Raw genomic sequence first — 16,431 nt, 5'->3', positions numbered from 1 at the left:
CTACTCCAAAGAATGCTGTTACAAAGTCCAACATTTTACACTGAAGCACTGCATTTCTCACCTGATGGAGTTTGGGCAAAGGATTAACCACAACTATTATTATTGTTATATTTTATCATCTTACCCTTCTCAATAGGAATCCTTCCCAGGAAAAAAAAAATGGGCTATATATGGAAGTATTTGGTAAGTTTCACTCCTCTTGCCACAAAGCCTTTAATATACAGGTTGTCAACCTGCCAATGTACTTTGACGCAGACAGTCTATGGATTCTCTTTCAGCTGCAAATTTCAAATCCTCCAAAAATCTTAGTCTTTTCCTAAGTGTGTCTTCTTTTTCTGGGGCTGTTTGATAATGCAGCAGAGATTGTTACCCTTCACATACTTTGTTTAGGGTTAGCATTTTAATATTTCTGCTGTTTTCTATTTTTGCTGAACTCAACTCATTGATCTAATACATCTGTTTTAACAGTACTATGATTATTTGGCAACTACTGAAATTGGAGAAGTTCTTTTCAAATTTCTGGGTTTCTACAATTGCTAGTCTTGTTTAGACAAGAGATTCAATAATATTCTTTTCTCAAGAACAAACTATGGCCATTCTTTCACTTTCATATATTCACTGAATTTTTCAAAACTACAATATTACAAAACCTACAAAAATGAAAAAATAAAACCAGATCATAAATTAAGAATGTTCCTAGGGAAAACATGACTAAACAAAAACATTCTTTGAATATATGGTGCTCTGTTTAGTGGAAAGAGTATTCATTCATTCAATCATATTTATTGAGTGCTCACTGTATGCAGAGCACTGTACTAAGCACTTGGAAAGTACGGTTCGGGAACAGATACAGACAATCCCTACCCAACAATGGGCTCACAGTCTAGAAGGGGGAGACAGACAACAAAACAAAACATACAGGCAAGCATGGGTTTGGGTTTCAAAGGACTCGGGTTCAAATGTCCTCGATAATGGATAAACGCTGAAGAGATGACCCAGGATCTCACAGATCCATTCTCATCACCAACTTCAAGACAAAACAATCGTGGCACTTCACTCCTCTCTTTTTTCTGGCAAGATCCTAGCTGGAGTCTTTCTGGAACGACCAAGGCTTCCAGACTTCTGGATTCACAATGTGGTTTTACACCACTGTGTGAAGTACCACAAAATAAATTCAAAATTATGCATAAAGATTCTCACAGCTGCATGTCATTTGGCATGCTGATGGAGGATAGAACCGGAGACATCAAGTTTTAGACCTCACCAAAGATTTATGAGCATTCCTAGCATCTACACTGCTATTTAGCTGCAAGACCTAGATCGGGGGCAGATGCCACATCCAACATCTTAAGCAGTTCCATTTGCCATGACCCGAGTTCCCTCAACATCAACTTCCAAGGAAGGCTATTCAAATGGCTGCTGCTTGGTGAGCTCAAGGGAGAGTACTATAAGAAGTACTGAAGCAAAAGTAGTGTGGCCCAGTGGGAAAAGCCAGGGCCTAGGAGTCAGAAGTTGCTGTGTGACACTGGGCAAGTCAATGAAGTGATCTGGGCTTCAGTTTCCTTATCTGTAAAATGGGGATTCTATACCTGTTCTCCTTCCCTACTTAGAAGTGAACCTCATGTGGAACAGGGGCTGTGTTCAACCTGATTAACTTGTATCTCTACCCCAGCGCTTGATTCATAGAAAGGGTTTAACAAATACCATAAAAACAACAATAAAAACAACAAAAAACCTGGAGCAACATCACAGAGCTGTGGACATTTGGGAAGCAATGACAACCAACATATAATAAAATGGTGAGTTAAAATTGGCCATGTCATGACTGGTTCACAGCAGAGACTTCAGAAAGAACCTGATGACAAGGGGCAAAATCAAAAGTAGAGTTAAACACTTCAGGCAGCAAATGTAACTCGAACAGCGAAGAACAATGTGGACCCATCAATCATATTTATCCAGCACTTACTATGTACAGACCACTGTACTAAGCACTTGGGAGAGTACAATGCAACAGAATTAGCAGACAGGTTCCCTGCCCATAATGAGCTTACAGTCTAGAAGGGGAGGCAGGCATTAATATGCAAATGATGAAGGGACTTTAAGAGACAATGTTTTTGTCAGTCACACACTACATTATCAGTATCGGCTTTGCAATTCCTAAGCAGATGCATTTATGTTAGATTGAATATTTTCCCAGAAACCTGATTTGCTTTTAATACTGCACATCTGACTGAGCCTGCAAACTGTTAGTATTTGTATGGGTTGGAAATTAGGGTATCAGAATATTTCGGAGTTCATTTCAGACCTTCTAATTGACCTGCCATGCTGCAGAACGTTGCTCTACTGAAATTAAATGGAGTAGAGAATAATTTAAGAACTGGGTGAATGTTTTTTTTCTACTCAGTTGGAGTTCATGCATTTCTATACCTTGGGCAAGTCACAACTTCTCTGGGCCTCAGTTCCCTCATCTGTAAAATGGGGATTAAGACTGTGAGCCCCACGTGGGATAACCTAATCACCTTGTATCCCCCCAGCACTTAGAACAGTGCTTTGCACATAGTAAGCGCTTAACAAATGCCATTATTATTATTATTATTATTATTCAGAAGGCAAATTATTCTGTATATTTGTTGATTTTAAAAGAGCTGATTAAATTTTAATATATGCTCAACTTTGCCATTTATTTTACAGTTGCCTGATGATGACTTCTTTGCTTTTGTACAAATGTGAAAAATACACATTTCTCCCCCTCCCCCCACCATCATCATACATCTCAATTTCTCATTGCAAATTACAAAGCTGAATCAATAAGATTATCCTAAATGACTCTGGAAATCTGATCAATAGGTATTTTTTCAATAATTCTTAGGTCAAGCAGAATTTTCAGTTAGGTACTGTGAAGCTAATTTTTCTGGCAGATCTAGAGTTTGGACCCAATATTTGCCAAATCTAAACAATACAGCAATTGGCCTAGCAAAGTTAAGTATTGCTGGTTTTCGGGAAAGGAATTTTTACATGACAAATCTCCCCTTTGAAAGTTTCAATGTTTTGTGGCTTGAGTTGGAGAATGAGAAAAATCAAGACTGATTTTCTTAAAGTAAGATGGGAGCAAATTTTATGCAAACAAGACTACCTATGTGATAGGGAAGAAAATTACCCAATAACCTTTTTTGGCTTTTATACATAAATTTAGAGAAAAATATTTCCATTTGAGACACATTTTTGAAAATAATTTTATAATGCTTGCTTATGATCACTGTTGAGGCAGTGTCACATATATTCTAAAAATTTTGCTATGTCTGAAAATTTTTTTAGTAAATGGATGATCTCACCTGTATTCCTACTTGAAAAGTTTTGATTACATTTACGAAGATATACATTAACAATGTATTTGTGAAATTTTCATTAAAATGTTTAAATACTGGAAAAATCTAATTCATTTTAAACTGGAAATGAGAAAAATGAATGGATGTAATTGGATTCAAAATCACTGACGTTTTGTTAGAGAACAGGACCAAGTCTGTGGGGAATAGCAGTTGTTTCAAATTTGTGCTCTAGTTGGAGTAAATTGATATTGGATTTAATAGTTTAACTTCATCAGGCTTTTTGGCTGTCATACACCCAGATCTGTGTTGGAGTAAATATTTATAGCCTGCCTATGTGCTTCTATTAATCCAGATTTGGTATGCAGTTTAATACAATTTCAAAATTGGAATGGAATGATATCAACACAGAAGAATAAATGTAGACCTTAAAGGGGGTCACTATAAAACAAAATTAAAATTGTTCTTCTAAATTTAGATTTTTTGGGGGGAATAACTTTAATATACTTATTAAAATCATTTAAGGTCATCTTTGCTTTACACATTATCTAAAACTACTGACCCTACTAAGAGTGAGATTTTATTGTAGCGTACCAGAATGGCTGACAAAAATCAATGTGTAATTAACAATCTCTTACTCATTTTAGGGGCTGGTGTGGAAATAGAGTCAGCCAGTCAATCACATTTATTGAACACCTACTGTGTGCAGAGCACCGTACTAAGCGCTTGGGAGAGTGCAATACAACACAATAACAGACACATTCCCAGCCCACATGAGGTTACAGTCTAGAGGGACTGTAAGTCAAAGAGCAATCTTCAAACAAAAAACTGGAAGAAAGTCAGTGAAGATGGCAAAGCAAGCCCTATTTAAACACATGCCTCAGGAAGAAGTGGCTACAGAGGATGATAGTGCTGAAAAGGGAAGGGTTAAAAGGGCTGGACAAAGAAGGAAACTGGTATATGTGGAAATTGGCTAAAGATCCAAGTCAAACATATACAAATGCTTCTGTATTAACATTAGAGACTAAATGTGTGAATTAGAATGCTTTACAACTAGTGAAGAACTTTGATATAATTAGCATTTCTGAGATTCAAAGGGATTGGTAAAAAAAAATCCAATGGGAAACAATACTGTCAGGCTAAAAGCTACTGGACAGCTATGGATGGGCAACTAGGTAGGTGTGCAGCAGTAGTTATTGGACTTACTGAGCACCCACTGGGATGCAATGCACTATACTAAACAATGGGGAAATGCACAACAGAAAAGTGATACATTCCTTGCCATAAAGGAGAAGGTGGGAAGGCAGAGATGAGAAAGTTTTTAAACAGCAATCAAAATAAACACAAACAGAAAGAATGTATACGCATAAGTACTGAAGATTGGGTATAAGTACATACATAAGTACTAGAGATAGATGATGGACTTATATGCCATGGGATGTTGGGAATTACATCGGGGAAGGTATGTCAGAGGAGGTGGGCTTTGAACATGGGGTGAGCTACGGTCTTCAAATTAGGGGAGGGAGGAAGTTCCAGGCTTGGGGAAGAGTGAGCCATGGGACGGAGGTGGGAGAGTCAGGAGAGCAAGATATGGTCAGAAGGTTTTCTCAGAAGAAATTAAGTCAGTAGGTTGGGGACAAGCAGGTGAAGAGCACAATATATGAAGGACAACAGAACAGTGATAAAATAATGAGTTTACAATCTAGGAGGTGCAATACAGAATTTCTGGAGATAAATTAATTCTAAAACATTTTCTAGTAGGACTGTTTAACAGACCACCTGCACCATAGCAGGAAGTGTTAAAAGAGATTAGGAAATCTGAATAATTAAGGTAGGTATAGTAAGAGATTTCGATTATCCTCCCTATAATTGGTCCTAATCATATGAAAAGGGAAAACAAGGTTGTTAGATCAGATATGACCATTTTCTGGAACAGTAAGTCCCAAGAAATATGCCGGCTCTGACTGTGAGCATCTATGGAATCTAATCCTGGATGTACTGGCACTTTATACCTTAATAGCAATTTCAGGACAATGAAATCTATGGTAAGGGAAGACAAAACTGCACATCAACCCCAAGAATAACGTAAGCACTACAACACCACATTAGAATCCTGGGTAAAATGTGTACCTCTGGAAAAAAAACAAAACTGGGTAATAAACCAAAGCCTCCGCAGATAATTATCAAAAAGGAGCACTGAAAACATGAGGAAAATAAGTCCAAAAATGGAAAGTTTATCCAAGTAGGAACAGGAAAGCCTAGAGAGAAATACATCTCAGACGCAGACAGCGTATTAGGCTAGCTTAAAAAAGCTGGGGTGGAGACAAAGGGGAAGCACTTTACAAGGAATGCCACAGTTATTAATGACAGTCTTTAAATATATCAAAAGTAGGAAACCAGCTAAAGAATTAACTGACTTATTTGGTGGTTCATGGTATGAAGGATGGGTACTCAGACAGAAACAAATAAGCAAGAGGAATCAAAGAATTCTTTAACTAATTGTTCTTCACTCATTCATTCATTCAATTGAACTTATTGAGCGCTTACTGTGTGCAGAGCACTGTACTAAGCGCTTGGGAAGTACAAGTTGGCAACATATAGAGACGGTCCCTACCCAACAGCGGGCTCACAGTCTAGAAGGGGGAGACAGACAACAAAACATATTAACAAAATAAAATAGAATGAATATGTACAAATAGAGTAATAAATACATACAAACATATATACATATATACAGGTACATATATACTTGTTCTTCAGAGACAAGTTAAGAGGTACTGGATTAAAAAGTGCTCAGGAACAACACACAAGATGCTTTAGGCTCAATTACTAACCTAGATTTAAACTAGACCACTAGTCTCTGGAACTGATTACCCATCCGTCAAAGGGTCTGCAAGACCTTGGAGGGGAAGCTGTGGCACTCTGGCAAGAGTGCATAACCAGAGATTACTTACCTGTAACCTTTGCTCTCTGAAATAATGTGGTCTAGTCAGCTCATCAATTGGGCATCCCTTCCAGATTGCCTGAGGAATCGGAGTTAGTGATAAAGAGCTTCAGGGCTGACCTTCTGGGACCTTCTCAGGACGCTCCTTACCCCGCTTTCTCCCACCCTACGGTTCTCCAAGCTGGGCAGCCCTCCTTCTCCAATTACTGCACGGAGTGGACCAGGACACATAACTGAAAAGGAATATATACATAGTATCGACATTTGCCCCAAAATTGTCCCTTGAGGGGGGGAAGGTGGGAAGGGTGTGATGAGCTGCCAAGAACAGTCACCTTCCAAGAACAAAGGTTACAGTACGTAACCTGTTTCTCTCAAGGGGGTGCCTATGGGGCTCATCAGCTCATCCATGAGGTGGACTGTGAGACCTATGGGTAGGGGTGATGGAGGCTGTTACCAGAACAGATTTTAGAGGAATGAATGCACAGAAGGGATTTCTGATGGGTTCAGATAGTAGTGATGGAGGAGGTCTATGTACGGTGTAAACCAGACTGTCACCTTGCAAATGCCACTGATACATGTTATGAAAATTGCCTGCTGTGTCACGCCAAATTTCCTGTAGCAGAATCTGATGTGATCTATATGCCACTAGACGGGGTCCACTTAAAGATAGGTTGACCCCTTTGGTTGAGCAACACACAACATGACAAGTTGCTTCAGAAGTCGGATGCGGTTTGTTCTCTCCAGGTAGTGGCTTGCGGACCTTCAGGTAACAAGGGTATGCAGAACTGCCTCTCTGGAGTCTCTCTGTCATCATGAGTGTGGGGAATATGACTGAGATGACACTTTGTTGATTTATTTGGTTGTCACCTCAGGGAGAAAACCAGGATGTGCGCAAAGGTTGACCCTGTCTTTTCAAATTTGTATTCAGGGAGAACCAAAGGTTGCAGTTCATGGAGTCATCTCACTGAAGGCACCGCTCTCAATCAGGAACAGCCTCTTCCAGGTGACAAATTTTAGGGAGCAGGAGTGCAGTGGCTCCAAAGAGTCTTTCATTCGTTGGAGAGGAATAATAATGATGGCATTGATTAAGCGCTTACTATGTGCAATGCACTGTTCTAAGCGCTGGAGGGGATACAAGATGATCAGGTTGTCCCACGTGGGGCTCACAGTCTTAATCCCCATTTTCCAGATGAGGTAACTGAGGCTCAGAGAAGTTAAGTGACTTGCCCAAGGCCACACAGCAGACACGTGGCGGAGCCGGGATTCAAACCCATGACCTCTGACTCCAAAGCCTGTGCTCTTTCTACTGAGCCACGCTGCTCCCCAATGGAAATGGAATCATGTCCATTTCCCGTAGGGGTGGCAGGGGGCTGACTTTGGATAGGTCTTCGCTGGGTATCTGGAGGCAAAACATCTGGAGCCCACCGAGAGTACCACTACTGCTTGGTCGAGGATGGAGATGCAGGCTTGGTGAAATCTGATAGATGACACCCGACATCCAGATGGTGATAGGCTTAAGAATTGTTTGAGCACTAGTAGGATGGGACATGAGAAAGGGGTCATGGTGGCAAGGTGTGGACAATGTTATAAAATGGTGATACTATTTATTCTCTTAATTTGAGATGTTCTCTTTGAACTGGGGCCATAGCTTCTAAGCCCACCCATCCAGTGTCTGCTGTGCTTTCAAGAGAGAGATTGAAAAGGACAGTATCATGGGCTTCTGGTGTTGAATTTGGCACTGGTCCTGAGAAAGCCTTAGAAAATTGAGACTTGTGGGTCAATCCACCACCAAAATTAGTACCCATGACAAAAAAAGGAGAAGGTGCTTTGAATGGCTAGGGCATATTCCTGGATGCATAGTCAGTCCCCCAGTGGTGTGAGAAGGGAGGATCTTCTGTACAGAGGCCATCTTGAAACTTTCTTCAAACAAAGATTCATCACCCTTGGGTCTATGATGGGTCTTTAGACTCCAATCAATTTGGGCAAGCCCTGGTAGAAGTCCTTGTCCCTTTCATGACTACATAAAAGTTGGAATGCACTTTCTTTAGCAGGGCTTTTGTTTCCCTTAGGGTTGTACTAGTCACCCTTTTGGTGGCTCTTTAGGGCTTTGGGGGTTTCGTCTTTAGCCCAATATCTTGTGTTTCATATTGGATTGTGGTCTTTTCATGAGGTTGGCCAGCACAGCCAGATCTCATACCTCCAACCTATCACAGAAGACTTTCAGCCCCTGGAGCCCCCATGTCCAGTCTGCCTTCAAGACTTGGAGGGAAAGGGGACATATTTTGGAGCAGGTTGCTTTTTTCATCCTTTACTTCCATATTACTTGCTCCCAGGCATCTTGAACACTGCTCAGCCCATGACAGGTGCTCAATCAAAGCAGTTGCTAATGCTGATGATGAATGAGTTGGATGGACAGCCAAGAGGGCGGTATTCTGTCTCCAACAGTGGTAACAAAATGCTTGGGAGGAACACTGAGATGGTTGACATCCTCCTTGACTCCCGCCTTCCTCTACCTTATGCGGAATATTTTGCTAACCTAATGACCATTTATGGGGTCAGTTGCCCTCTGAATTGGATGGAGATGAAAAGGCTGCCACCTAACTCTTGTATTCACTGGTTGACAGCGAGGATCCCGGTAAATTAGGGTCTCTGTACTGTACATCTTGCAGTGCAAGGAATGGGAGGATGTGGGGTTCTCCTGAGATTTGGTGTGACTCTAGTCCTCTTCGGAGAGTGGTGGGAAGACTGATTAGGGAGCAATGGGTGTCAGAAGCCTGCTGCACGACCACTGAAGATGTTAATCCCTTGAAAGAATCTTGGAGTGGCTAAGTCCCATCTTGCAGAGAGGTGCTTGCTGGGGCCTCCACTGGAGTGAGGGCAGTGAAGGGTATGGGAAGGGCTGGGGGCCTGGAGAGGGATCAGCTGGTGCAGGACAGATGAGCTCCTCTGGGGTTTCCAAGGGCAGGAGGGATGTGTCGGACTCCACCCAAGCAGTGCGGTCCACGCAGTATCTGCGCTGTTCCTCCTGGGCCTTGGAAAGCCTTGACATGTACGCCAAGAGTTTGTGGGCTATAGGCTTGAGGGTGAAAGCCATGGTACTTAGAAGCAAGAGGCTGCAGACTATCTGGACAGCAAAAGGCTGGCCTGAAGCCCCTTGATTGCTCCAGTAGGCTCCCAGCTGACAGGGGAGGGGAAGCCTCAGAACAGAAGTTTTCTCCTAAAATGCTCCCAACCTGAATTCTTCATTGGTTGGAGTTGAGGGGGAGGTGGAGATGTCTTTCCCCCTGAATATCCTCCTCTCAAGGACTCATATCCCCATGATCCATCCTCTAGTTCCCCAAGGAGAGGAGTTCCCCCTCCATTTCCAGTCTCCCATTACCAGACCTGCCTTGGTGTAAGGGAGCAGTGAGAGGAACATGTCTGCAGTTCCTACTGTTCCAGAGAAAATGGAAAGCCTCTGACCCTCTAATGACATTGACCTGTGTCCTCCTAGTGGGAACTGGGGGGCGGGGGCACAGGACCGAGAAGAGATGGTGTGCTTAAAAAGGGATGTGCACGCCCTCTGTTCCCTCCTCCCCCCCGCCATCCCAAGTCACCATGAGGGATGCTTCCTATGTGCTTAGCAATCCAAAATGGCCACCACCAGCCTCGCTGGGAGGCTCTGCCTGGAGCTGATAGCTAGAAGAGGTTGTTCCTGTTTCCCTATCCAGGTGGCAGGGACTGCCCAGATGCTTGCAGTGGGAGGAGGGAAAGGTGGGAGAGTTGTACACTAGGAGCCAGGGAAGGGGACTCCCCCTGAGGGAAGTGGAGGGGAGTCTGGGAGCCTTCCCACAACCCAGAACCAGGCAGGACATGGGCAGGGGGTAAAGGAGAGGAGCTAGGCTTCAGTCTCTCCAAGTTTAGAGGGGAAGGGCACACCAGCAAGCAATCTCACTGTTGCTCCAGGGAGGAGAAGAGAGCTGGTGTAATGCTGTGCTTCATCTTCCCTCAGTCTCTCTGATGCAGAGGTGGTCTGGGCTGGCCCATAGGCCTTTGACAGAAAGGGTCAGCCCAGAGGCTGGAAAGGAAGGAGAAAATCTGGCTCACTAAAATGGGTGGGGAGAGGGAGGGGTCAGAAACCCACTTCTGCTCAGGTGGAGAAGAGGAGGGGGCAATTACGTCCCCCTACCCTGCCCTGGGTCAAAGGACGGACTTACCTTGAAGGAGAAGCTTCCTCTGAAGTTCACTGAAGGAGCTTCAGTTCGCAGCATTCTTTCCTCTCGCGCAGAAAGGAAATCTGGAGAGGGAGGGCTGCCCTGCTCCGAGACCATTGTAGGGGGGGAGGAGGGCTGGGTCTGGACCCTCCTAGGCATGTCCCAGGTCTCCTGGCAGGCCAGCCCTGAAGTTTTTTACAGCGGCTCCAATTCCTCAGGCAACCTGGAAGGGATAACTAGTTCATGAGTTGACAAGACCCACGCCTAACTTGGAGAGAACCTACGGCTACACACGGCCACGCGATTGTAGGAATGCCCATAGAACTCACGTATAAAAAGTTGTCAGAAGTGACACTGAGGATTACAGATCTGGGAGGCTCACTTCTATACCTGGAAACTGACACAAACTCTAATTAAATGTAGGATCAGTGAGCAATAAGGCAAAAACAACCTTCCGCAGCTTCAGTATGGTACACCAAAGACGAATGAGAAAGACACACTTCTTTACATAACTGACCCCTCTTGTTTCTCCTGTTGCTCTTGAGCTTGCTGTATTTATGCTCCAATAGTGTACTCCCTCATCCCAGTGGTGGAGGATTTGGTGAACAACTCCGTGCTCCTGTCAGACCCTTCTTGATTTTGCACACCATCCTACCTCCTTTCAACCTTCATTTCCCCTGTACTGAACAGTCCTAATCTTTTCACCATCAGTACTGAAGCTGTCACAGCCACCTCATCATTTTCTTGGCCTTCTTGATCATTTTTTCCAGAAACATATCAGTAGGTTAAAGAAAGGTTTCGGTTCATGATGGGTGATTAGAGGGGAAAGGGGAAGGATGATAAAAGAAGGTACACTTAAAGCATGAGGAAGGATGTGAGAAGCAGCGTGGACTAGTGGATGGAGCACGGGCCTGGGAATCAGAAGGACCTGGGTTCTAATCCCGGCTTTGTCACATGTCTGCTGTGTGACTTTGAAGAAGTCACTTAACTTCTCTGGGCCTTAGTTACCTCATCTGTAAAATGGGGATTAAGACTGTGAGCCCTCTGTGAGACAGGGGCTGCACCCAACCTGACTAGCTTGCATCTACCCCAGCACTTAGTATAGTGTCTGGCACACAGTAAGCACTTAACAAATACCATTAAAAAAAAGATGTAATGGAGGGCTCATATTTCTCTACTTTTGGGACTAGTCCCAGAGGTTGCTTACAGTTCTGTGAAGGAGAGATCAATGTGACCCAGAATGCCTTTTTAAAATATCTATTTATCTATTAAATCCTCACCGTGCCTTTCCTAATTCCTAGGCTCTGAGACTAAGTCGAGCTAACACATTTCCTAATTCATGTAAATTGTTCAAAAATGCGACTCACTGTTTACAGAACAACATGGGGCCCTTCAAATTGGCAGGGGGTGGGAAGGTTGGGGGGGGAGAATTAACCTGGGGGGTGGGGGGAATCAGAGTGCAAAATCAGGACCACATTCAAGAGCTGTACAAAAGTGGATGTGAGGGAGAAAACAAGGTGTCCTTAGTCCTGAAGTCACAACACAGAAGCTGATAGGTAGGCCGGCTGTCTCAAATGTAATCAGTGAAACCTTCAATCTCAAGCCTGCTATGTTGTAATGACCATTACATCAAATGACCTACTTAATAGTGCATGAATGAACAGTTTGGACCGGATGAGTACAAAAAGCAAAGAATAAATAAAAAGTAAAAAAATACAGCTCAACATACCTTAACAACAGGATTCAGCAGAACGACACCTGATTTCTTAGTAATGACTTGTTTTGTTGTGTAATGATGGTCTATGAGTTGAGGAATATTTGAAAACCCAGTTCCTTCAAATCGATATTGATTCTGTAGAAGGAAACATGTAATTCAATTTGCAAAGAGAAAACTCCAAAGATAAAATGCACAACAGGATGACTAATTGATGGAAAAAAAAAAAGACAAAGACTCAAAATGTTTTTGCCATGTTAAGCACTGTACTCCAACAAGGTAACTAAAAGTAATAAAATTTAGAATGAGCTATGCAGTGCCAAAAAGTTAACATTATTTTCACCTACATACCCACGTGTGCACACATACCACTTTATGGGGAAAAAGTGTTTCGGGAAAAGATTACTCCTTTTCAAAAAAGAGAATAACTAACAATAGGAAGCAGAATAGATTGCCCCACTCAACAATTTCATCTTTCAATACCTGAATACAGAATCTACCCTCATTTTGTTTTCAGTATGTCATCCTATTTTCTACAATACTAGTGAAAAAAGAAATGTAAACACAAAATTACTCCATAATTTTCATCTTGGATTAAAACAATGTAATGAACTTGTAGCAGATATTTATTTTTATGCAAACAAAATTGCTAAACTATCATTGGTTTGCTCATAAGGGAATTATTCTGCTCATATCTATACACATGTCAGAAGGGTTCCGATTAAGAACAGCTTTCCCATAAAGCTACAAACCTGTTAGTAAACAGTGACAAGGCCTAATAAATAATTTCACATCTGAAGACAAATGCTCTTAACTTATAAAATGTATCATAGTCTCGTACATTAAAATCCTCATAAGGTATCATTTCATAGAATTGTGTTCTGGTTCATTGCTTCCCTCAGGGGACATGGATTAACAGAACACCTTTCTATCTTTCCAGAAACTTTGGCAAGGGAATTGAAATGAGTTTACACAGAACAACAAGAAAATGTGATAAACCCAAATCATATTATTCAATCAATCATATTTATTGAGCGCTTACTGTGTGCAGAGCACTGTACTAAGCGCTTGGGAAGTACAAGTTGGCAACATACAGAGACAGTCCCTACCCAACAGTGGCATAGCAAAGCCAAGTCCTATGAACGGACAACCAATGTGACAAATTCAAATGATGAATACATTTGACAAAGCTGTAACTTTCCAAAAAGTGTTTTTGTAAAAAAAAAAAAAAAAAAAAAAAACGACAAAACCATAATCATTAACTCAATGACTATTATTTAATAAAGGGAAAGTTAATCGGATAGTTACAACTACTAATTCTTAATAGAGGCAATGTTAGGGAGTGAGACAGTAGTTGAAGATTAAGGTGGAAAAGAAGAAAAAGGAAATGAGAAAACAAACCCACCCGCACAGTTCTTGACCCAAGACTATTTAATTATTCTATTAATCCAAAAGATAGAGTCTTCAGATCCATCCTAGCATCTTGCCACTCCAAAAATTGTCTAATTGATAATGAAAAGCCAGTCCACAGGAATTATTAATATATTTCTGGTAATTTAAAAAGATATCCAAATGAAAAATTTAGTTAATTTTATTCTTGTATATTTAAAAAAATATGCCTGCAAGCTGACTTTTCTTTATGCACTTAATAGAGTTAGTAGGAATGTGCAGCTTGAAAGAAATGTGTGCCCATATTGCTCAGGGAAACAGCCTTAAAGTTCACATGACGAGATGTGCTATGTTAAAAGAACTGTGAAATGTATTCAAAAATAAAGTTTTAAATTAAAATTGGCATCTTAGGCTCCAGCTGGAAGCAGAAATATTGTTAAAAATGATATCATTTGTGACTCCAAAAGTACCTTAGGCCTATCAGAAGAAATTGCAATTCAGCTATTTTGAATTCTGTTATACTATTAGTTGAATGCTTTAATTGGTGGGGGGCGAGGGGAGAGACACAGTGTGTAAAGAGAAAGGTTCAAATTTTTGCTCACAAAAATCACTACTACTCTAAATCCCGTTTAAGGGTACTATCAATTATAGCAAGTCGATTAACTTTGTTGTAAATTATCCAACGTATTTTGAGCACACAAAATGCCCTGGGCCCACCCTGCCGTGTCACACAATTATAGACCAGGAAAGGCCATTAAGAGATAGTCTGATGGGGAACCCTGCCTCCAGGAATGGCTAAATCACCAAGGACAGATGGCTCGCTATTACTGTTTCTTTAAAAAATAAAAAATATCAACAGGGATGAACATCCCTTTGTAGTCCACTGCAATTTTTTAAAAAAAAAAACCACCAATCATGAAGAGATTCTTCCCTTAGTACAACTGAAACTTCTCTTGTTTTAATTCAAATCCCTTTTGTCAATGGATTTGTAAAACATGGCAACCAATCATCACCTTCCCATAAAAACCCTTCATATCCCTGAAGACAGTAAGTAGAGAAGGAGAGGGAGGAGGAGAAGAAGAGAAATTGAGAGTAGCATCTAAACTTTATAAACAAGATGAATGGCTGCAGAGGCTTCCTGAAATGAGTCGATAACTGTAATTTCATCATAAAAAAAATACCAGATTCATAAGTAAGGATGAATCTGAGATTTATGAAAGAGAAAGTGATCAGTTATCAATTCTGAGTGTGGGAGAGGATAGTGCTAATTCAAAGAAGACAATGAGACTGAATGCCTAAATCACCATGAAAAGGATGATTCTTCTGTAAGATGAAGTCCCAACTGAAAGGTTTGTTGAAAAATTTTAAACTCTTTAAACAGACACTTTGGAGAAATTGTGTAGCCTGAAATATCGATTGGTTCAAAAAGGTTTAGATGAGATTCATGGGTCATAGACCACAGAATATTAAATATAAGGGAATGTTATAGTCAAGAGGATAATGTTTCTACCATCATCCTTGGTACCACCACCTGAGATCAAATTAATACTATTTGTGTTGCTTGCTTATTCTGTATAAGTCACTCAACTCAGCTTTGGGGAAAGGTACAGGTAAACTGATTGATTCATTCAATTGTATTTATTGAGTGCTTACTGTGTGCAGAGCACTGTACTAAGTGTTTGGGAGTATAAGTCAGCAGCCCATATACTGGGCTGGATGGACCCCTGCCTGGGGGTGGGGAGGGGGGTGCAGAGAAAAAGAGAGCGAGAGAGCGAGAGAGAGCGCGAGAGAGCGAGAGCACACATATTGCTGCTTCCAATTCAGGTGGTATAATGGCATCAAGTTCCATATGAAAATTGATTGCTGGCCATGCTCTCTCTTCTATGACTTGGCCCTGACGATTAAAATAAAAGAAAAATGAAAGGGGACCAGCTAAAAGCATATGATGAAGAAAAAACAATGTCCATGGTAATAAGATCCTTTGAGTGACTATTTCAGAGGACCCTATCCCTAAGCTGCTTGTAGGTAGGAATCATGGCTGCCAAATTATTGTACAGTACTCTCCCAAGCACTTCGAATAATGTAAGCTCATTGTGGGTAGGGAATGTGTGTTACATTGCACTCTCCCAAGCACTTAGTAGAGTGCTCTGCATGCAGTAAGTGCTCAATAAATACTGACTGACTGCTCTGCACACAGGAAGCACTCACTAATCAATGGCATTTACTGAGTGCTCACGGTGTGCAGAACACTGAACTAAGTGCTTGGAAGCTTACGGCATAACGGAGTCGGTTACAAACATTCCTGGCCCAAAAGGAGCTCAATAAATACCACTGATTGATTGAAAAAAAAAAAGTCCCACATCTTAGGCAGTACCATAAGATGTGAATATAGAATGAGCAACTAGTACAAACTGACTCATACTATTTTAGTTATATTGAGTTTAGAGAAGAATGTCCCTTAATGTTCAAACCTAAAATGTCTGCCTGCTCAGCTGATAGGTGCAGTGTGCCTGCTTCACTGAGAGAAGGGTCTCCTGTGGGCTTGTCTAGTTGTAAGCCCACCTACGAAGTAGCCAACTTCTCAGTCTGTTCTCGAGTCCACAATCCTGACTGGTTTTTTCCAGAGGACCATAGGTGCCCAAGAAAGCATGCCTCATCCATAATTTGAACAGGCAGAGAGCCTCTCCTACCAGTCACCATGCCAAAAAAAAAAAAGCTTCCCATATCCCTCTTTGTTCAATTAACCACAGAACTGAAGTTCACTTAATCAGTGTCACTCTGAAGGCGACATCAGTCATTCAAGTAAAAGCACATCTCCATATGCACTGTTTTTTAGGCCAGTTCTGAGTACGAAATTCTTAATTGTCT

At 41.5% G+C, this 16,431-nt stretch overlaps 1 protein-coding gene across 5 annotated transcripts in view; it reads right to left on the bottom strand.

Annotated features, from left to right (window-relative positions):
• Nucleotides 1-16,431, bottom strand: part of FER (FER tyrosine kinase) — a 300,139-nt gene that overhangs the window by 133,977 nt on the left and 149,731 nt on the right. For 2 of the 5 annotated variants that reach the window (XM_038770433.1, XM_038770435.1), the window contains 2 exons: nucleotides 12,190-12,312; nucleotides 6,278-6,346 (listed from right to left, as the gene is read on the bottom strand). In XM_038770433.1, the coding sequence (XP_038626361.1) occupies nucleotides 6,278-6,346; nucleotides 12,190-12,312 (192 nt within the window). Of the gene's footprint in view, nucleotides 1-6,277; nucleotides 6,347-10,584; nucleotides 10,684-10,789; nucleotides 10,858-12,189; nucleotides 12,313-16,431 lie in introns of those variants that run through there. The other 3 variants (XM_038770436.1, XM_038770434.1, XM_038770437.1) reach the window with 2 other exon arrangements.

This window comes from Tachyglossus aculeatus, chromosome X3 (genome assembly GCF_015852505.1).
Source record: "Tachyglossus aculeatus isolate mTacAcu1 chromosome X3, mTacAcu1.pri, whole genome shotgun sequence".
Taxonomy (NCBI): domain Eukaryota; kingdom Metazoa; phylum Chordata; class Mammalia; order Monotremata; family Tachyglossidae; genus Tachyglossus; species Tachyglossus aculeatus.
The sequence above is the reverse complement of the archived record's forward strand: the minus strand, read 5'-3'. Positions and strand labels throughout refer to the sequence as shown.